The 22,571-nt window shown below is 42.1% G+C and overlaps 1 protein-coding gene across 3 annotated transcripts in view; it reads right to left on the bottom strand.

The window, feature by feature from the left end:
• Window positions 1-358: 358 nt before the first annotated feature.
• Window positions 359-22,571, bottom strand: part of CDHR3 (cadherin related family member 3) — a 54,246-nt gene continuing 32,033 nt past the window's right edge. For 2 of the 3 annotated variants that reach the window (XM_051805129.1, XM_051805130.1), the window contains exons 8-16: window positions 21,780-21,928; window positions 20,240-20,429; window positions 19,761-19,929; window positions 18,150-18,249; window positions 17,908-18,006; window positions 17,076-17,302; window positions 15,224-15,395; window positions 13,429-13,673; window positions 10,557-10,933 (exon numbers count right to left, since the gene is read on the bottom strand). In XM_051805129.1, the coding sequence (XP_051661089.1) occupies window positions 10,748-10,933; window positions 13,429-13,673; window positions 15,224-15,395; window positions 17,076-17,302; window positions 17,908-18,006; window positions 18,150-18,249; window positions 19,761-19,929; window positions 20,240-20,429; window positions 21,780-21,928 (1,537 nt within the window). In that variant the 3' untranslated portion in view covers window positions 10,557-10,747. Of the gene's footprint in view, window positions 4,105-6,868; window positions 6,918-7,922; window positions 7,955-9,390; window positions 9,405-10,556; window positions 10,934-13,428; window positions 13,674-15,223; window positions 15,396-17,075; window positions 17,303-17,907; window positions 18,007-18,149; window positions 18,250-19,760; window positions 19,930-20,239; window positions 20,430-21,779; window positions 21,929-22,571 lie in introns of those variants that run through there. The other variant, XM_051805131.1, reaches the window with a different exon arrangement.

Raw genomic sequence — 22,571 nt, 5'->3', positions numbered from 1 at the left:
AATCATCCAGGGCATGTGCAATATGTAGTTGTGGCTGCTTGCTGTTAAAATGCTAGTTCCATTATAGCATTCCAATCCCGGTCTCATAAAATAACCTAAGTCAGATTTTTGCTCAGAGGGAGGAGGATTGTTCCCCTTGTCTGACACTCCTCTGAGGGGATCCAAGCACCATCTCCTGCTCCTAGTGAGCAGTTATGAAGTGGCAGTCTCCTGGGGAGACATTTTCCATCTCTATAGCTGAGGTTGTTCTCACGTGTAGGTCTCTTTGAGACCATGAGCAAATACAGTATCAGCACTTTTACATTCCTTGATAAAAATGAAGTTACACTGCCAAAAGCTGAGACTTCTGATGTTTATTGCAAGTGCTATTTATAACACCAGCATGAAAGCAGAACATTTATGCATTAGAAGTACATTCAGTTTGGAGAACAGCACAAAAACCTCAGTAACATGATCACACATAAGCTACGGGGGGAATTAGACTCAGTCAGGAAAAGTGACCCGTGCTCTTTCCTAATCACTCTTGATACTTTCAGAGCAATGTTAATCCACAGGTCTCAAAGCACTTTAGAGATGTGTAATAGGTAGAGACACAGCAATCAAAACCTGTGGCAGAACTCACACTGATTTTTGTAGACCAGATAAAATTAATGCATAACACGTAATAGGCAGCTGTAGGTCAGGAACTGTTGCCCTCAGCCACTTTGCTTGAACCACCAGGTGCCTTTCTTCTTCTTCTTCTGGTCTAAGCTTATCAGTGTCATCACTCCAAAATAAATGGCACCAAAGTTCACACCTTGTATCTGTGTGCACAGAGACTAACAGAGCTGTTGAAGACTAGAGAGGCTGTTCCCATCATCTATTCTGACCCACTACAGCACACAGCAGCCATTCTTGACTTCTGAAGGCTTCAAACGATGGAAAGGCCTCCTGGTCTTAGCTAATTGTTCCAATTATCAAATGCTTTTATTGTGTAGAGCTGCACTTAATCTTTGCTCTCAGTCCATCTAGTGCCAGTTCAGGACATTGAATCTGTGCTCTAGGAGACACTTATGAATGAGAAAAAGCACAAAAGCTGGTTTGACAATTAGAAGAGGTTTCTAACATTTAAAGCTGCACTGCACAGCATATTATAATTTCTATTTTATGAAAAATATATGTTGCTTTTGCATATATTCAAAGCATCATTTCACGTATTTTTTGATACAATAAGTAACAGGTGTACATCTAGGTCAGTCAGTTCTATCTTCTCAGCTTTTGCCTTATCAAAGGCAGCCCGGAGAAATGAATGGCTGTGCTTTGGCTCAATGAGACCTAAATTCATTCTTGATTACTTCACGGGGAGAAAATGGTGCCACTTTTGCATAAAGCTATTGCTTATATAAAGCCTTGTTTTTCCTTGATTTAGTGGATTCCAAGGAAGGAAAGTAGTCCTGCCCAAAACAAGGTCCTGCAGTGAAGATCAGGATGAAGAATTTGTTGGACCTGGAGATCAGCATAGCACATATTGAAGCAACAGTGTAAGGATTGGTGAAGCTGCAGTTTATGGCCAGCACACTTGTTTACCCATGCAGCACAAACCACAGGATGCTTTATCTTGCCTAAACCTGCCCCCCTGCCCTGCCCCCAGATTCTGAGTATACCAGCTAAACACACCTCAACCAGGTGCAAGCATTCTGGGCAGTGTTAGCTCTTGGATCTGGTGTCTCTTAAGTCCACGGCACCTCTTTGTAGAACTCTCAGTTGTTCTGAGGTTAGAGTATGTGAGTCACTATGAGAGTAGTTGCTTTTCACCCAGTTGTTGGCCAGCTGTCAGAGACTACAGCACCAGCAGTGTTGACTGTGACAATGTGTTTGCATGCATGGGTGTTTGGAGTATGCTGTGATACCATGTTATGCTGCTGTTGGGGTTTTTTTCCTGAGAAGGCAGGAAATAAGTTTGTGCAGTTCAGAGGCAGGAACAGTAGTAAAGAAAGAGGAGTATTCATCTGTCCCTTTGCAGATTTCCCAGCTGAAACTACAGCCTGTCTCTGCCTCCTTTTAAAAAAAAAGGTATTTGCCTCTTAATCACTAAAGTAGAATGAGAATAACTGAGGAAGCAGAGCAGCTGCCCTAGAGAAATGTCCAGGAAAGTAAATACAAATGCCCGTGTGTCTTCCTGCCATGAAAGTGATGCAGTTAACTTCTTCAGGTAACAAAATTTACCATTTGGAGGTGCCATGTATGCCTATGGGTAGCTTCGTGCCAGAGTGCTAGGAAGATCAGAGTTACAGCAGTACTACCACTTACTGCAGAGTTTCTCTGTGTCACTGGAAAATCACCTGCATAGGAATCAAATGTATTATATTTACAGCAAACAAATGCAAACAATAGTGGGTTGGAGCACTGAATGTGTGTCTGGCCCTGTTGATGCTGGAGGGTCAAACAACACTATGACAACCGCCAGGGACACAATAAACTGATAACATGCTAACAGAGTATAAATCACTCTTTCCTATCTCTATCATTGTGATATTCAATACGTGCTGGGTTTCTGATTGTGCAATGAACAAGTTTTTGACTGAAGGTGATTGGTGTTTGTAAGGGAAGTTGTTGCTGAGCCAAACCACTCCTTTGGAGCACAGCAAAGGGTCACAACACCATGACGGGTGGTTTCATGAAGTGTAGGATCCTTGGTGAAATTATCATGGACCTCTCCATCCAGGTCCTTTATTGTATGACAAAAAACAATGCATCTGACAGACTGAATAAAATCTTCATTGACTGTCCCTGCTCAAGTTAAACTGAGTTTTTCTTTCATCACCTGGTATCAGTTTTTTGTTGCCAAAAAACCTTTTTGTAATCAGGAAAGAAAAGAAGCCAAGATATGAAGCATTAAGTCATCATTTATAACTATTTTTCTTCAGATTAAAATAATTTTCAGAAATCTTGTAGGGTTTGCTTGTTTTATATCAGTTCTTAGACAGCACTTACATTATACATGCCCACACTCGGAAAAGATTATTTCACCCCATGTGCTTACTGTCATTATTCTTTTGAGTGTGTTCCACTTGATTCTGTAAAGCATTAAATATGCCAGAGGAAATACCAAAGGTGAAGATATTAAATGCTGCTAGTGTTATGAAAGATAAATAAGCTGAAAGTGTTGACATGACAGCCTGAGATACCATAACAAGCTGTGGGTTTTCTCCACTCCATAATTGCTTTCAAGCCACAGTCTTTTCTACAGCAAGATGTGAGGGCAAGGAAGGGCTGAAATAAAGTACTCAATGAAAAGCAAGTATTTTTAACTTTTATAAACACACATTTCTACACACATTTCTACCCTGATGTGGTTTTCACTCATTCTGCTGCTCAGCAGGGACAGGAGACCCCATTTGCTGGTGAGAAAGCACATCTCTGTGCATGCTGCCATTCCCAAAGGCAGTCAGAGGATGTGACCATGTTGGTTGGGGTTGCAGAGCTCCTCCAGGAGGACACTGCCAGTGTCCGTAGGGGGCAGTGGGCAGCGAATTCTTGTCTGTGACTCTGCTTTTGTCTCCTTTTCTCCCACTTTCATGTCCCCCCTTTCTCTCTCACTCATACATGCACCCGTCAAAGGTACCTCCAGCTTTATCCTGTTTTTGGGTCCAGTATACACACCAATGACCACCTTATGTTTTGCAGCTGAGATATATATAGAGAAAAATCACTTCTGATTCTTTGGCTATACAGATCAGAGGTTACTTGGAAAGCACCTTGGAATCTCATGAACTCTGGCTTAACGGCAATGCAGGGTTCATTTGGGGATAGGAGGTCAGTTCCCGCCTTGAGGAGCTGCTGAGGATAACCCCCTGCCCTCAGACTCCTCTTTCTGCTTTTGTAATCTCAGTCCATCCTGGTCTGCTGAGGGCTTGGTAGCTGGTTTTGTTGCTGCAGTCAGCTCTTTCCTCTTCTCTGAAGGTTCTTTTTTGCTTGCTGCCTCTGCTCTGTCTGTCCCTTGGCCGCTATTGTCTGTGGCACTGGATGTTACCTGACCAGCCAGCACTGGCTTAAGGGGCTCATTGCTCTTCTTCCACCTCCGGGCCCCCGACCGCGTATTGAATTCATAAATTCTGCCAGTAACTTGCAAGAACAAAAAGACAACTGATTAAAATCATTCCTGCTTTAGCAGATTCAGACATGACAGTTCTCAGCATGGGATTGAAGTGAGAAACATGAAGCACTTGGAAAATCAGCTGAGCTGGGGAGGTGGCCCTGAAAGTCTCATTTCTGCAAGAGAAAGTGGGGACTTGAGCATTGCTGTGGCCTCTCAGAGGAGTTGCTGTTCTGCCACTATAAGAACTGGCTCTACAGTTTGGGGCATAGGAATATTCAAAACATTTCCATTCAAAAAAATAGCACCTTCTTATCATCCTATACCTCCATCCGAGTTACAGCTACCATAGATGAACATGGGCAGGGTAACAAACACATCCATAGTTGTTAGTTGTAAGGACTAACTATCCCAAAACTTCTGTCTTTTGCCATACTGAGCAAGGCCATTGTGGATGTCTGTGCCTATTTTGTCAAGTAGAGTTGCCTACCAGAGGTAGCAAAACCCGTTTAGGAGCACAATATGTCACAAACATCTTCCAGGCAATGTAATCTCATCTAAGTTGACGCAGGATTTAGAGATATGGGCTCTCCAGTGAGTTTTGGCTGCATGTATTCCTTCTGCATTTGCACAAAATGCTTTCCTTGAGGCTTGCTGTGCACATTGTCATTAACAGAGCGAAGTACCGTGTGTTTTCAGTTTGTACAAGTACATGCTTCCCTCATATATATAAAATATTGTTACATTTTGGTTGTTCAGCACACATGGCTGCATTTCCTTATTAGGGAGGTTTCTGTCTCTATTTAGATTTTATGGGTGATTTCTGCTTGTACTTTAAATGTTTTCTCCTTCAGCTTGTTTGCTACCTAGAGATAGGTTGAAAAATTGCCATGTCTCCAGTGTGATCACCTCATAGTCTAAATCTCTATTTCTTGCTAAACAAAGAATCAGGAGCTATAGTGGCACTTCTTGTAATTAAACATTAGTAATATAAGACAAACAATAGACCATTAAGGCCTGGAAAGAAATAGTACTTATGTGTTACTACATGTTACAGTTTGTATCAGAATTAATGGTTTCTGACACATTAACACAATTTGAGCAATTAAACTGGATCTCTTTATATGTTATTTTTATTGCCTGCTTACAAGGTGGGCAGGTTAAAGCAGCCCAGATCAGGAAGCAGTTTCTGACCATCCCTCTTAATGATATTCAACAGATGATGTCCTGGGAATTATTAAATCTTATTTCCAAACTGGCAACACTTGATCCTTTAGGTTTTGGATGAGCTGTGGAGAAGAGAGGGGAGGAGCAAGGAGCACACATTTCCCTGCTGACACCACAAAGCTGTGTTACAGCTTAATGTTTGTGTCAGGCATGACATAAATGCTTTGGCTCTGGAGTGCAGATTGGATGGGCTCAGATATCCTTAAGTTTAGTGTGGTCAGGTTCACTGAGAAAGGGAGCCACCAGCTGTCATGCCAGAACACTGGAAAGCAGCTCTTGTGGCAGCCTAGAGACCATCCATGTATTACAAATGAAGTTACACAGGGAAAAAGCAGGGATTCTGGAGCCCATCCCTCCAGATCTCTTTATAAAAAGCAGGTGTGCTTGGACTTGGATCAAACTGGCCTTGAGCAGCCTTGTGGATGGGTTTAATTGCACAGTAGGGCCCCCTTTGTTTTCCCCAAATTCTACTGAAGTCTCCATGCCTAGTGTTTCCCATTAGCTCAAGGCATTCAACAGCTCCGAGCCAGCTAATAAGAAACACAAGGTACAGGCACTTGGGTGGAAATTGGCCAGATGAATTCAAGCATCAAAATAAACCTGCCTTCTTCTGGATAATTTCTAGACCTATTGTTTCAGACCTATTTTCAGATCTATTTGTTAAAGACCTATTTGGACTGACTGTCACACATTACCACCCCTCCATCTCTATGCTGGGGCCCTCATCCATTAGGCGCAGGGCTGGGCATCCTAATTCCAGGCCAAGCATCACAGTGAGGGGCTCAGGCAGGGGCTGTGTTTCAGGGGAATGAGGTAAGTCAGAACAACCCTTAGAAAAAACCCACATTTTTCTGCAATGAACCCTGCTGCAGAGCACATTGGCTGTCACTTGGGGAAAGGGATAAGCACACACCTCCCTGATTGTCCTGGGTTTTGTAGCTTTTGCCCTATTTTCCCTTTTCCCAGCTGGTTAATCAGATATGCTCAGAGTTAGCATAACTGGAGCCTGGTGACACACTTGATAGCTGATGCCACCATAACTGTATCTACAAGCAAAAGGTCTTCCCTTTCCTCCCTAACAATTGATGCTTGGATAAAAAGCAGCAATGCAGTGTTTCTGCAAAGGAGAAGATCTGTGCAGGAATGAGTGACCCACCGTGCATCCAGGGAGAGATTTAAGAGACAAAGTCAGTACTACATTAATCTCCTGGCCATTTCCCAGAGATGGGATGGGGGAAACCACATAGCCAGAGCAAGAGGCTTGAAGAAAATTCCTCCTCCCCTCCCACCTTCCTGTACCACATCCATATATTCAAGTTTGGCAGAGGAGTAGTGAATAATCTGGCCATTGGATGTATGCTTTCAAGGGCCATGAGTGTATTCTACCATTAGAAATGTTACTGAGGCACTGTCTTGATTTGTACTCTCTGTGAGATATAACTCCCATTCTCCTCGGAAACAGCAAACCTGAAACATGAAAAGTCAATGTCGAACCATATTTAAATCAACTAATCCAGTTTGTTTCCAGACAAATGTTCATATCCCCTGTTAATTGCTTTTTCTTACCTGGGTCTCTGGCTTCTCCATCAAAGATAGTATTTAGCTTTGTCATTGTCTGTGAAGAGACACAAAATGTGAAATGAATCCTGTGAATTAGTTGAGTATGAAGAAGAAGCAGTGACTTGGAAACAGTGATCTACATGGATGGAGGTGGATTTGTGTGACCTGTATATTGCATTCCTTTAGGCTGGGTTTAATCTAAACTGGCAACAAGAGCCATTCATGGTGTAGAGTTTTGCCATGAGGTGTTCAAAAGAGAATTGATAAAGTCTGACACTCTAAATACTTCCACCTGGGTAACCACAAGGTGGTCTCCTCCACACAAAGAAGGCTTGGGAATCACCTCTCTGAAGAACTTGTGGAGAGGGAGTTCACTGATGAAAGTGTCTTGCATAGATGCATAGAATATCCTGAGTTGGAAGGGACTCACAAGGATCATTGAAGTCCAGCTTCTGGCCCTGCACAGGACCACTCCAAGAATGACACCATGTGCCTGAGAGCATTACAGCCTTTATGATATTATGTCTATGAAAAAGAAGGAGCCCTGAGATCTAGGAGCAAAGAAACATCCACAACAGTAGAAACAACTATGGCATTTTCCTGCAAACAGCTTACCAAGACCAGATTCTTTACAGCTTGTGTACCTCACTGCTTGCACTCAGGTGGGTCAGGGTCAGCTGCACAGGTCAGAGGTGTCTCAGCAGCACACCACTGCCATCAGTGAAGCTGTGGCACTCGTCATCCCACCTCTGTGGGTGCAGTGAGTCTCCCTTTCCTTGTTGTGGGTACAGCCTGTCTGGACTCCCCAGTAGGCATTTCAGCATTTGGAAGCAAAGGGGCCCCATGCAGGTGAGCATCCCTCATACCCAATGTCTCCTCCAAACACAGAGGCCAGTTGGAGCACTGAAATATTTTGCACTTGAGGGCAATCCTTTTTTCCTTGCCTGTCATTTTTATTTTCCCTTTGAAAACAGATATCTTTCATAGAAAGAGTCCCATGATCATATTGCATGATGGGGCTGGCAAAATAGGGTTTTGTTTTGAGGCCGGCCGTACTTACCACAACCACATCTTTCTTAGGTTTCTTCTTTTCTGCAGAAAGGAAAACACACACACACTGTAAAGAATCAGACTTTTCTGAGCATGACTGTAGAAACTAAAGCCAAGATTTCCTCAAACAAATAGATATTCTTGCTACTCAACCTCTGAGACATCTCAAATGAGCCTTGAAAAGCGAATTCCTTCATAGTATCTTAGAGTGGGAATCCACAGTTGCCTAAGATTAATTAAAAGTCTAGCCTTGAAAAGTCTTATTCCTTCAGTAATGAATGAATAACAATGGTTTTTAAAACAAATTTCCCTTTTTAAATAATATGAAGATATAGAGAAATTCATCTTTGGGGATATCTGAACTAGAAATGTGGACTATCGTAGTTACTTGAACTACAACAAACATCCACTTGGAGACAAAACAGGCAAGTGCTCCAGTTCCAGTCAAGTAAAATTCAGACTGAAGAACAGTTTGGTTTTGTGTGAATTTACCACACCATTAACTCTCCCACATGCAAACAAATACAGCAGCAGTGCCATGGGCATCTCGACAGCATGGATTCATGGATGATACCCAACAAGTTGCTACGATTTCTTCTTGCTCGCTCCTTGCCAATTTGTTTAATGGGCTTTCTTTGGAGAACTGTGTGCCTGGCCACCAACAGGCTTTGCAATACTCTGAAGTGCTGCAGATGGGTCTCAACCTGAGCAGTGATGGGAAGCCTGTTCTGTCTGGCCTTTGCTGCCCAGCATTTGAGAACCAGCTTTACAGAAAAAGCCAAGCATTCATTTTTTTGGAAACCAGCCAATGCTGAAATGTCTCAAATTGGGCAACCAAGAGAACAGCTAATTCTTTGGGGTTTGTTAGTTCTGTGTTTTTTCAAGCTGGGAGATAGCAGCTGAGGAGAAAGAGTTACAAAAGCAGAGTCCTACTGAACCCATATGAACAATGCTTGCTAGCAGAAAGCTAATGGGATAAAAGGAACTCTTTAAAAAAGCATGCTTTTTCATGTGCAACTTATACCCCTGCTAAGTTATACAAATCCCTTTAAAAGCACCAATACTTGAAAATAAATCTTCAGGTACATGAAGTAATGGTGTCAAGGGAGCCAATGAAGTGACCAGAGAACAGGGACTTAGAGTGGAGAGGATTCTTGAAGGTGCTGTAGGTGGATGGGATTATTTTTTAAGAGATAGTGTATGAATTGCATGTGAAAAATACAGTCATTCTTTAGCACCCGTGCCAAAATACCAGGATACTCTGAATTTGCTTTTTACCTCATAGCTGACAGCTTTGAACACCAAAAGGGCCATGAAATCACTTAGGCAGGCTTTCCATAATTGGCCAGACTTATCTAATCTCAGTACTCGTGTACTGGGTCAAATTCATTTGTCTAGAAATTAGTTTACAAATCTTACACTGAATCACAAACAAGGTCTTGTCGTGAAGCATTAAAATATAAAAAAGAGGTACGCACCTGGAGCATTTATCCTGTAACAAAAAAAAGATTAAGAGTGTAGTTAACAAATGTCATACTTTTGCCTACCTAAAAATGCTTTGTTCTCTTTTATTTGGCAAGAAGGGTGTTTCCTTGAGTTCTGCAATTTGCCTGATTTGTTTGGTTTCTGGTTTTGCTTTCACTGAAGGCCTGCATCATTTATTGCTGCTCTCAAGCAGGAAAACAGACCTGAACATTGCTCTAACACCTCTTCAAGAAGGGATGATATTGAAATAATAAAGTCTTATTGATGATAGCATGATGGATTTATATAATCTGGAAAAATATATTTTCAGATACTGTCATCTTGTTCCATCCTTGGAGGAAGGTCAGCTTTTTGAGTCTGATCTGCTCAGATAATACCTTTTAAAATATTTGAAAGGTTGTAAATGTTTTTGAAAATATAGAAATTGCTTTTTAATGGGAGAACCTGGCTCCCAATGAATCATTTTGCCTATTAATAAGTAATAACAATAGCTTAGATTCATTTGTCATTTTTATCACACCTTGCAAATGCCTTGCACACACCTTTTGAATTAACATCACAGTCATATATTACCTCTTTACATTTCCTGTAACTTCTAAATTTATGTCCAAATCCAGAGAATACTTACAGAAATTCTTTCTTTTTTTTTAATCCCAGTCCACTTAAAGGACTGTTTACCTTTGTTTTGTGAAGTAAAAAGTCAATTTAGAGGCAGCCTGTCTCCAGACCACTGAGAAGCCAGCCAGCAGGGATCCCTGCACTTCCCACAGTGAACCAGAGTCCAGTCCCAGGTGCTTCCACGGCTTTTGCCAAGCACAAGCATTTAGAGGTACCATTAAGCTTTATGGGCCAGAGCCTTGCAACTGGCTTGGGTAAAACTCCAGGAAACCTGCAGAAGCTTTGCCAGGACAATGAATTTGGCATGAGCAGATTTGCAAAGGACTCTGGGAAGGAGGAAACTGCATCCAGTAACTACCTAGATGGGAGCTCCCTTGGAAAGGGGATCAAATGCAAACCAAAAGCATTTGTACTTGCTATGGGCAACACAGCCTGGCACAGGCTCTGACTGAGCCTCACGAGCATAGCTGCCTTTAGAGGTCATAATTGCTAATTCCCCTGCTACCTTCAGCTAATGCTGATGTAACTAAACCCATGAAAAAAAATGCCATAGACATTTTTTCTTGATTTCATATCATTAACACTAAATATCACTGTAGCTGGTGACAGCATTTACTACAGGGAAGGGCACAACACTATAAAAGATTTAAAGTGTAGATTTCATTACAGCTGAAAGGCTTGGGCTATCTCTGTCATTGCCAGGCTCTGCTGGGGACTTCCTCTTGGGAGGACTCACAGAGGTGTGCGGTGTGCTTTCCCTGCTGGAGGGCAGCAGGTGCGGACCCAGGTCACCAGCAGGAATCCCAGGAACCCCAGGAGTCCGAGGAGCAGCAAACTGCCAAGGGTGACGACGAACGGCACGTACCATGCCGACGCAGAGTAGAGGTTCTCCCTTCTTGTCACAACAGTGAAGCCGGGCTTTTAAAAGAAGGCAAGAAAAGTTCCTTAAGGCTGAACACTTGTGAGGGTACTGACACCAACAGCACCTTTCATCTGGTTGAACTTCTGCATTGAAGCGCCTGGCACCTGGGAAATACTGTCTGCTGGAGACAGTGATCTATCCCACCTACCTGGGGCAAACAAAGGCAGGTGAAATGAAGCCCACCCACAATGCAAAAGGGAGGTTCCATATCAAGTTTCAATACCTTATATTAAAACAAGCATGTTGTGGTGGGGCTTAAAAGCCACAGGTTGACTGAGAGACTGTGAGCGCACTTTTGGAGGGTGAGCAAGTTCAGGGAATACTGCCATTACTGAGATAATGGTTTCTTATTACCTAAGGCAAAACTGGAAGTAGGTCATCTTCACTGCAGTCATCGTTCAGCCTCCTTTGTAAGAGGAGTTGAACCCTAAGGAACTGGGTTATTGTATAAAAAGAAATGAAACTCCTTTTTTTGCCCCGTGACTTGTTCCAGAAGGGAAAACCACACTTCCTGAGCAATTGCAATCTCCCACATCTTCCTGAGTGTCAGGAGACACATCTCTGAGCTGGCACGTCACTTGGTGCTAGCAACTCATTCATTAAGGTCCCATCATGAAACTATCCTCATGCATTTAAGAAATTAGTCATTTGCTCTAGCTGGTTCATTATCCATTGTGGTACTATTAGATTTTTTAATCTACCGAAGTTTTTATTTACCTTTCTGTGAGACATTTGTAATCACATTGTGTATGAAATTTAGTAGGGTGTCTATTTCTTTCCAGTTTAAGGATAATTTTAAAATAACCTATTTAGCCTTGTCAGTAAAAGATACATCCAATCCTTAGAGAAACTCTCAAATAATCTCAAGATCACCGCCACCACTCTATCCTCACTTGGACTGAAGTCACAAATGACTTTTTGTGACAGGGCTTCTTTTCTACACTACCAGCCTTCCAGTATCTGATTCATCAAATTGCTGCACTGAACACATGAGTAGTGATGGGAGAACTTGCTGTAATGGAAGTGCTCTTCTGGAAAATAGACTGAAAGTGGAAAGCTGATATCTCTGGAGAGGCAGATTTAATGCTGTGGTATGTGGTTAAGACTGTTTGTATTTGTGGTAAAGCACGGGAAAGAAATACAGAATAAGTTTATTCAGCTTAATTTTCATTTCCACATCAAGTAGGGGGGAATAGAAGGCTGTGAGAAAACCATTTATTCCTTCCCAACAGAGCATTAAATAATAACAGCGTTATTAATCAGTCTGCAAATTTGGATCTAAGCATTTTCATAGCACAGCATAAAGACTTGTATGTGCTGTTTGCAGGATCCTTGGTTCTGGCTCAGTTACCAGCAGCCTCTAGCAGACCCAGACCATTTTACAGTGAAGAGCTCTTTTACTTTGTAAACTCATATTTTCATTCCTGCATGCAAAAGAGAAAAGGGTAATGCCATCTGCAGGCAGGCAGGGAATGGATGAACTCTGGATGATGGAAGATGGTGCGGCAAGGGATAAAGGAGATGACCAACACAAGAATGGGGACAGAGTGGTCCATACCCTCAGGATGTGCCACTTCTGCAGAGAAGACAAAAGAAAGCTCTCCTTACATCCTGCACCAGCCTGATGCAGGCTCCAAAATCAGCTCCAAAATTAAACTGGAAAACCAGAGCTTGCCTGGGATGGCTGCGCAGAGGAGTGAACTGTATTGCTGGGACACAGGCCCACAGCCCCACAGGCTGTGCAAGATCAGATCCCACCTGGGCTGCCAAAAGCTGTACAGGCTTCCCTAACTCAGCTATGGACCACCACATGGGATGGGAGATCAGGAAATATGCATCCCACCCCTGTGGATTTATTGTCTGAAACCTGCTGAAACCTCAGTGACATGCTGAGGCTGTGCACAACGGCTTCAGCTCCTGACAGGCTGCTCCAAGTTTTACAGGAGAGTGATGGGAAAAAGATCCCTCCAAGTGATGAGGATTTGTTGTTGTTGTTGTCTTTTTCAACTTTTGTAGCCACAGATTAATGTATTCCACTGCTAAAGAAGCACAGAGAAGTGCAAGGAAGCTGGAGAAGTAAATAGATATGAATAAAAAAAGTAGTGCAAAATGCATGAGGTAATTTTAAGGTTCCAGGCAAAGGTTAATCCCTGCTCTTTCCTTATTAATAAAGCTGCCAAAATCTTTAACTTTCCAGTTGCATGGTAATGGCAGTGTGCCCAGTCCTTTGGCCACTTGCCCTTTTTGTTTTAGAGACTGAAATACAAAACACATGTTACAACTCTGTACCTGAGACTAATGCTTCATGGCACTAAGCAGATCAAGCACCTTTGGCTTTATCATAAGAGCATAGGGCTCAGCACTGCCCAGGACTGGACCCAGTCTAGGTTTTTGCTTTCCTTTTGCATACACCTACCCTCTTTTCTTCAATTCTGTGGAGATTAGTCCATAAAGGACATGCAGAACTGGACATAAATTTCAGTGAACTTACTGTCGTGGTAATGGCAGTAGTTGGGTTTGGGATAACTCTGATGCTTAAAGTCACCGTTCCAGTTTCAATTAAATGTGTAGTTTTGTCCCTGACAGACAGTAAATTGTCATCTGTTATGTAGATGCGCAGATTGTAAATCCAGCTTGTGTCAAACCCGCTCTCGTAGTCAAACCGCGATGCAAGAATCAGCCGAGATGTATTGGAGCCAGCACTTGGTGAAAAAGTGAAATGATTGTTCTCGTTGCCTGCAAAAAAAAGTAACACCAACATGCCAAAAAATTAATCCCACAGTAAAGTAAATGTGTGGAACAAGCGATGAGGTGTGGTGAAATGTCAGTTACAATAATGGCTCCTGGATCTTTCTGTTACCATATAAAATAATTTAAAACAATACAGTCATAAAGGCATTACAATATAGAATAAGATCCTCTATGGGGAAACAGCTAAGAGGAGGCTGTGGAAACACTTCAGAGCCATAGGGCACATGAGAAGTCACCAGAATGACCTGTCCTTACAGCCTGGGGAGCACCCAACAACACCCAGCTGCGGTGAAGACCCTACACTGTGACTCATTCTACTACTGGGTTGTCCCTGGAGTGTTACTCCAGCCCCTGTCTGTGGCTTCTCTCTCTGCCAAGAAGCAACAGCCTTTGAAAAGGTCCCCCAGAAGACAGCTAAAGACTCAGGGACATTAATTGCCTCCAGGGCTTTGTCAGCACCATGGGGCAGGGAGGAGAGCTCAGAGGTGCTGGCTCCCCACCTGCTGCTTTCTGTCTGTGTAGCTGAAGAACTGCTCATGGGTTGGGCTGCAGGTAGGACAGCCCCAGCTCTTAGGCTCTGGGCAGACACATGATCAGAGTCATGAAAATGCACCAAATGTGCTTTAGTTTGGTTCTTGTTGCCCCATAAAGCACTGGAGTTGACATGACCTTGAAGGCTATGTCTATTGTACAGCACAAAATGAGCCGTGGGCTGCTGTGTGGCTCAGAGGGTAAGTACATGGCACAGCTCACATCTGTATTGCCAGAAGTGGACCTGTGGGCAGACCCTAATTGACTAACACAAACACAGACATTGTATAGGTTCATGTGTCAATACCACTGCTGCAGAGCTCCCTCTCTGGCACCAAGGGGCTGCAGCAGGACAGCTTTTGGTGCTCACAGCACCTGGACAATCTGCTCTCTCCTTTGCAGCAGTCACCTTAGCAACACAAAAGGAATTGCCCCAAGAGAGTGTGTTCCCTCTTTTGTGAAGCTGAGTGTCATCCCACACCACTGCAGTTCTCCAAGTGGATGTTGCCGTAGGTTCGAACAAGGGTTGTTAAAATGGGGATTTAATGGATACAGCATGGACCTAGGACATGCAGGTTTGAACAGTTCTTTTCAACTGTATACCAGCATCTAGATGTGAGATACACAGAGTAACAGAACTCTCCATCATTTCTCACAATTTGTTCAGCTGTGATTGGAATGGAAATTTGACACTGCACATCATTCCAGCTCATTCTTCCAAAGTGCGTGTCAACTGTGTAATTAATTGCCAATTAACTCATGTGGTAAGCAATGCAGTCTTGTAAGGGAATTGTTCTAGGTGCTAGCACCAGTAGCCAGCTTGTGGAGAGACATCTCTTTTGGTAAGCAGCAAAATAATGGCGTGCAGAACTTGTGGATCACAACTAGCTCACCATGACAAAGAGCACATAAAATGTGTTAGATTTTTGTTTACAAATCTAAGTGAACCATCAGCATTCACTAATTTTTTCACCGTTCCCAGCTAGCACACTCTGACACAGTACCTTCATTAATGAAGTAACGGAAAGACCTGGGATCAGAATCACGATCTTGACATTCAATCCTGAAGCCGTTAATATTGGTCCCAACAGCTAAGCTGACTGGGATTTGAAATGAATAGAAATTAGGTGAACAAATTGGTTCTTCATCATTTACTTCCAAAACATTCACAGTTACCTGAAAGAAAAGAGCAATAGCAAGCTGGAGCTGCTCCACTGTGCTGAGTCAGAATTTTATTAACTTCAGAAACTGTTTGACTTTGCCCATTTTATTCTTTTTATCAACAGCAGTTGAAGAGCACTGAACCCCCCTTCCAATCCAGTTCCTGCCAGAAAATGTCTATCGTCATTTGTGCTTCAATTTTTCTTGTGATCAATGCTCTTCTGGGAACAGGTTCCTTGACCTGAACCATCTTCCAAAACTGGGATTTTCAAGCTTTCTGACCATTTGAATAACCTGAATTGTGTCATAGTTAGAATGACATATTCATTAAACTCCATTTCAAACCTCTTGAATTGCTTCACAGTCATCAGTTAGGCTTCCTAGCATATTTAATAATAATTCATGGCATGATCCATGGAAGAAACAATGCTTATAGACTTTTTCCAGTGAGAGAGAAATGCTGGTAATGGCCTTCTGCATGGCTGGGAGCACCCTGAGTAGCACCAGATGTGTTTAATGTCAGCTGGGATTATCTGGCTGAGAGAAAAAGGCTACCCTTCCCAAAGTTCTTTCCTAGTCAGGCAATAGATAAACTTGTCATACTTAAAATCTTCTGATGCTGAATTTTCATTAATCGTCACCTAGAAATATTATAGATGATAAAGAGAGTATCTCCCACCTAGCATCTCTATGGGTGGTGCTTGACTGGAATAAAAAGCAAGTTTAGTACTTGTGTCACCTCCAAGAGATGTGCAAAAATCAAATGTGAAGCAGTCATGAGGGAGAAAATGTGAAAAGAAGCAAAAAGGAGTCTGTCTGTGAAGGACACTGGGATGCTTTGAAAGAACTGACTATAGAGTGACCTTTGTGGGTATACCATCTATATTTTTATTGCTGAATAAAATAGGTCTGGGCAACAAATTTGAGCACAACCCTGCTGTTAAATGTTGTCACTGGTGCCTGGCATGGCCTTGGATCCTGCCAGATAACACCATCAGGGAAAAAAATAGATCACAGTCAGGGGAAGGCATGTGTAAATGTTCAACTCCAATAGGCCATGTGGACACAGCTGTGCTGGGCTGGGCCCTCTGACATTAACCCAAGAGGCTGCCCAAGCCCTGCTCCCATCCCCAAGGTATTTAGAACATCCTCTCTGTGCCACCCATGAGAACACAACTCTGATGGGCTGCAACACAATTCCCACATTACTTTGGATGCCTTACAGTGACAAAACATGACAGATAAAATCTAAATTATGTTTGAGGGCCAAGGGACACTACTCAGGTTCCAAAAAGGACTTGTCACTAGGCATGGCTACTATTAGATTGTGCTACCTGGCCTCAAGACCTTGTTATTTTTCTATTTTCTGGTACATATATAGCCATACAGAAAAACTTAAATTGTTTAGGGCTCAGAAAATAATTTCACTGCTCAGGTAAAATAAGAAAAAAAGACTGAGAAACAAAAACCACAGAGTTAAAAACATTAAGATATTACTTTAATTGTTTCTGTAAGAAATAAACCAAGACTGAGTGAACTGAATGAACCTTTTTCATCTGAGTAATATACGAGTCTGTGCAGGGTTCAACTTGCCCTTCACAGACCAAAGTGCTTTGCCCAATATGTTACTGTTCTTGACAGGAAGAAAAGAGAAAAACGTAGATAAAGTGGAAGAAGTAGAGTGGATTTACTCACTGATGCTGTTGTAAACTTTTCTTGGTCTGAGGCCTGTACTATGAAAATGTGTTTCTGAGTTGTTTCATAGTCTAATCTAGCTAAAATCCTCACATCTCCTTTGGTTGGGCTGATCCAGAAGATATTTGTGTAATCCCTGGTGCCTCCTCCAGCTACAATGGAATAAGTGATGATAGTGGGTGGCCAGTCGTTGTCTATGGCATGCACTCTTCCAATGCTGGATCCAACTGAGAGACAGAAAATCCATATTTCATTAACATTTTAAGGAACAGCAGGTAAAGAGTACTTGGTCCTACAAAAACTTGATGAAACTGAAGACTCGGTTTAGAGTTTTTCCCCCAAAAAAATTAAAGCAATGGTGTGAGAAGCACTAGTTCCCTATGCTGTGCTATGGCTCCCCTTGCATGGGCTCGCCTGCCAGCAGTAAATACCAAAACATGAGGAGTCTGTAGAGAACCACAACAGAAGTGCACCGTGGCTAGGCCAAGGGAGTCCTCCCTTGTCTGTGTCAGTCTGTAGTGGTTTCTTTGCAGCATCACACTCCCTCCAAAAGGCTAATTTAGCAAGAGCAGAAAGACATCTGAGTTCATTTCCTGGCACTGTGACAGATTTCTTGTGCAATTGCTGAATTTGTGTCTCAGCTTCCATCTGTGCAATTGGAGTTTTCGCCAGTTTAGTCTATTTAAGGGTAGTAGGTGGTTGTATGGTGAGACCCTGGTTGAACTGGAACTTTGAACCATTCACCTCATTTAAATATATGAAAATTCATGCAGAGCTAAGAGGTACTTACCAACATGACAACATTATTTCCATAATGTAGGTGTTACTGTACCTTTAGTAATTTCTGAAACATTAAATATGTAAGATAAAGTACTGAAGACTGGAAAAAATTCATTCACTGGCTTTATCCTGATGTAAATGTAGATGATATCTGGAAATATAACAAGATTAAATCAGAGTTAAGTATGGCTGTGAAATTTTCTCATGCATATATTCAAAATACATATGGTATCCCTCTCTCCATGCTGTTACAGCACAGAAAACTATCAAAAACAATTTAAAAGGGATACTTGCTTGAGTAGTTAGGATGGGCAATATCTTGCACCCTGACAGTCAAAGTATAAACTTCAATTCCTGGATTAGCTGGGTCCTCTAAATCAATAGTTCCAGTCATCTAAATTAAAAAGAAACACAATTGTATTTATGCTTCCTTGTGGGAAGTCACAGTACACAGGATGGCAACTACTTTTTTCAGCATTCTGTAAGTATGGTCTCCCCCTTGGACATATAGAATTGTTCTACAGGAATAATACAGGCTATTAATCAATCGCAGGATTGAATTCCAGGCTTTTTTCTACACATTCATGCTCTGTTATCTCTTGGAAATTCAAAACTCTTCTCTTCTGCCAAAAAATTTCTTTCCCATAAGTGCAGGAAGTTTTATCATTTGGATCATAAGGTCTTAACCTTTTACCTAATCAATTCAAAGCACATGTAATGAGCTGGTTATTAACTCTGCCCTTTGTTGGCTCAACAAGAATCTGTGATTGCTAAACAACAGTAGTTACTCCTTGAGCTCATGCCTGCAGACATTTACTAAAGGTATTAGGTCCAGCCACAAATGTTTATCCAGGCACCAAGTTGTTACTAAGTGGTGGCTCACATGGATTTAAATCCTAATCTCCTGAACTCTCTATCTTGCTGTAGGAGCCTCATAAACTTTGGGGCAGTAGGACTAACACACACAGGCATCCACTGTTCATCATAGTCTACAGGGAAACTCCTGGGGGAACAGGTCACTTCAGATAGCCTGTTATGTTACACATACACAATGATCAAAGGGCTGACAACAATCATATCCTGTGCAGCAAGGAAAATGCTTTCTATTTTGGTAGATAAAGCAACTAAGGATAGTACTTATTGGTAAGAATATCTCAGATCCAAAATTAAAGTAAGCCATACAAAATCATTTTACTGCTCCTGTAGCACTCTTGTCTTTTAGACAGAACGCCTGTTTTTTCTTGCTTCCCTTTTTCTGTAGTTGCCCATGGTTCTTTTTTGAAGCAATAAAACAACCACTATTGCACATGTCCAGGAACTAGTGGAGTTTCTGGCCAATGCGAGTTTGCCAGCAGCTATCATCATAAGGAACACATATTTTGACATACAAAATCACACAAGTGCAAAACCCACCACACTTTTGGGAAAATTTGCCACTCAGAGTGGTTTTATAATTCTGACCAATGAAGCTGGGAAGTCATCACTGAGTGTGGGATTTCTAAAGTATTTAAATTCTTCATGCTGAATAGCAAGGTTCTTCTACAGTCTGTCATGAGTAAATGGGTATGAAATGACATCAGATTTCTGTTTATCCATGTCAAAATTGGTGCTTCACACTCCCTAAAAAAGGGTATTTTTTTTAATCATATCTATCACATTTATTTAAAACTGGAGAAAACAGTCTCTGTTCACTAAATTCTGTAGAATCCTTAGAAAGCACCCAATCAAAGGGTATGTAGTTCACATCCAGTCAAAACAGTCATTCTCCATATTATACCAACTGTGAAATGGATTACAGTAATTATTTTTTTCTTGTGCAGACAATGAATTAAAAAAACCCTTATAATATTTCATAAGTTGACTTCTGAAATGGGATAATCTAATATAAAGCCACAAATGACTGACCACAAGTCTTCCAGACACAGTGGAATCCAGAATGAAGTTATTGCTTCCAAAACCAGATAATCCAGTGAAATTAAATTGATTGTTTGATGGATCAACATCAATATCTTTACAGTAATTTCTAAGATCAATGAGAAATGTCCCAGGAGCCGTATTTTCATTTACTTCTTTCCTGTTTAAAACAAACATGTTTCCCATCAGAGCAACTTATATTTCTTCTTTTGAACTCTTCATATCCTATTTGCCAAAACATTGCTTTATTTTCTAAGTGAAATCCTAGATCCAAATACGACAATAGATGAAGCAACCCGGAATCTGATCCATATGTTGTGAAGGACAACAGCCCTGTACAATGGGCAGGCTAATGATTAATGTCCCTTGGAACTTCTAGCTGTAGATCTGGGGAGCCCAACTGATGTGCCCTGAACTGCACACTGGTCTGGGGCAGAAAGGCAGCACCAAGGCAGTAAGACTCTCAATACCTGAAGGCAGAAGGACTGCATTCTGGTGGGTTGTCATTGATATCATCAACAATGATTGTGATCTCCATGTTACTGGCATGACCATTGCTGGGACTGTCCTCCACCTGGACTATCAGTGAGATGTTGGGATGGAGCTGCAGTGGAAGGGCATCACGGTCGATTCTCCCAGTCACCTGCAGCACTCCAGTCGCTGGGCAGAAAGCAGACAGAAGTAGGACATTCACCATGGGGGGAAATAACAAATGGTCATGGTGTACATGCAAGAGGATAGGGCAGCTCAGCAGACAGGTAGCAGAACAAAAAGTCTTCTATTCTGTACAAATCATGTCTGGTTTAGGGGGTTTTTTTAAGTGATACAAAACCGTTCTGAACATTCTGTTCTGAACATCCATAATGGCTACATACCCACTGCTCAAATATAGGCCCTGAGAGGCCTCAACAGAGCATTTGTAAAGCAGTTAGGCTTCCCTTACTCTCAAGTTGTTATTGCAAGTCAGAGTTGAGTGCATTCACAGAGCATCAAGGAGAATGAGCTGCTAATGCCTGTGCCATCCTTGCTCTCTAGCAAGTAAGACTGCTTCACTTTCTACTGTTATCATTCAAGCATCCTTCAGCACCTCCAAATCTACTCAGGCATCAACAGAGCTGCTCTTAGCTGTGACAGACTGTGTCAAGTGCTCTGGTCAGCCATTCACTTAATTTTTTTTCACTTCTGTTAGCCTCTGTTCAAAAATAGAAGGTTTTTATGGCACAGCACAGTACTATTCCCAGAGCACAAAGGTAAAAGAACAGCGTATATATCCTCTGCCTTTTGGAGTGTAATTGAGGGGGAGGGTGACAACATACGGCCAAAGGGCATAGGGAATCCAAAGTATTTGAGGATCTCCCTGATCCCCCCCAGCACTGTGTTGTGTGGTACCTCTTACAACTGTGATAAGCAGTTCTAAAGCAATAGCAGACAAGGAGCAAAGCAGTCGATGAATTCCAGTCCTGGAGTAAAAACCTCTGAGGAACAGATATATGGACCCCAGAGAGCACGAAAGAGGTAGGACCACTGTAAGAGAGAGGATTCTTTTGGATGGCCTTACCTGAGAAGGGTCATGAATGGAGCAATGAACCTGAGGTGTAGATTTGCTGTGCACCTCAATGCTGGAGAGGATTTCAGACAGGAGAGAGGACATTACGGTACAACTATGTGCAGCTGTTTCAAGAGCCCCAGAAGGGTCACTGCAGCTCTCAGAGATTAAAAAGAAGTAATCTAATCTGATTTCCACCCAAGGGACCATCACCCTGCAGCCACAAGTCAATATTTGTCAAGAAGTCACCTTTGATCTACTTTCTTCCAGATATGTCACTGAGTCTTGGTCAGGTGACCGAAGACTTTGACCCTAATAAGGGACTGAGCATTCATTATTGATATGGGAAGGCTCAAAATAAAGTAAGTCAATTTAAAACCAAGGCAAAAACTTTTTATCCAAAGTAGCCACTCTCTTTTTTTTTTTTTTTTGGATGTCAGAAGGCACATTTTTGCTTGTCTTACATGGATTTATGGAGAAATATCTGTCAGACGACTGGATGCTGTAGAAAAGTCTGCTGGGAGAGCCTTCATCATCTGGATCTTTAGCTGTTATGTTGGCAACAATGGTGCCTGGGCTTTGTTCCTCTGGAATTCTATAGATTCTTTGTTTTCTACAAGATAAAACGAAATTCAGCAAAGCACACATTGTGTTTACAAGGGCGACTGACTACAGATTTCTCTGAGCAGCCAATTGTAGGAGCAGAGCCATGGCCATACGGGGCTCAGAGATGGTATTTTCATGTCAGGGTAAATGTCTGCCAGCTGGACATGTAGCAGTAGCTGAACTGGCATGTGTTCCTGTGTTCATAAAGCATGACACAGCCACACAAATAAGTGTTCTTCCCCTGCAACTTTTCCACAGTAAAAACAGTTTGACTTTCACAGAATCATGGAAGCTGAAGATGGGAGGGGCCGTTAAGTCATGCTGTCCATCTCCCTACAGACCCACCAGCTTGTAAAGCCACTTGCTTTAATTCCTTCATTTTGCAAGAGAAAAACAAAAATAGAATAAGTTTAATGTAGTTAATCATCTTTTGGAATAAATGCTGGAGGTTTCTGGGGGACAACAGTATTACAGAAAAGCTGAGTTGTCCCTGCAGTAGGCAGAGTCAGGGAGGAGAACTCCTGTGGGTGCTCGACAGATGAATGTGCCTCAAACTCCCAACAACATCTGTCTGTCTGATGCATTTTACATAGAGAAAACGTTTTTTTACTGCTGCTGTTTGGTATGCCAGTGCTCCCAAATTTCCTATT

This window comes from Manacus candei, unplaced genomic scaffold (assembly GCF_025592945.1).
Source record: "Manacus candei isolate 608988 ecotype Guabito, Panama unplaced genomic scaffold, ASM2559294v1 h1tg000063l, whole genome shotgun sequence".
NCBI classification, from domain to species: Eukaryota; Metazoa; Chordata; class Aves; order Passeriformes; family Pipridae; genus Manacus; species Manacus candei.
The sequence above is the reverse complement of the archived record's forward strand: the minus strand, read 5'-3'. Positions and strand labels throughout refer to the sequence as shown.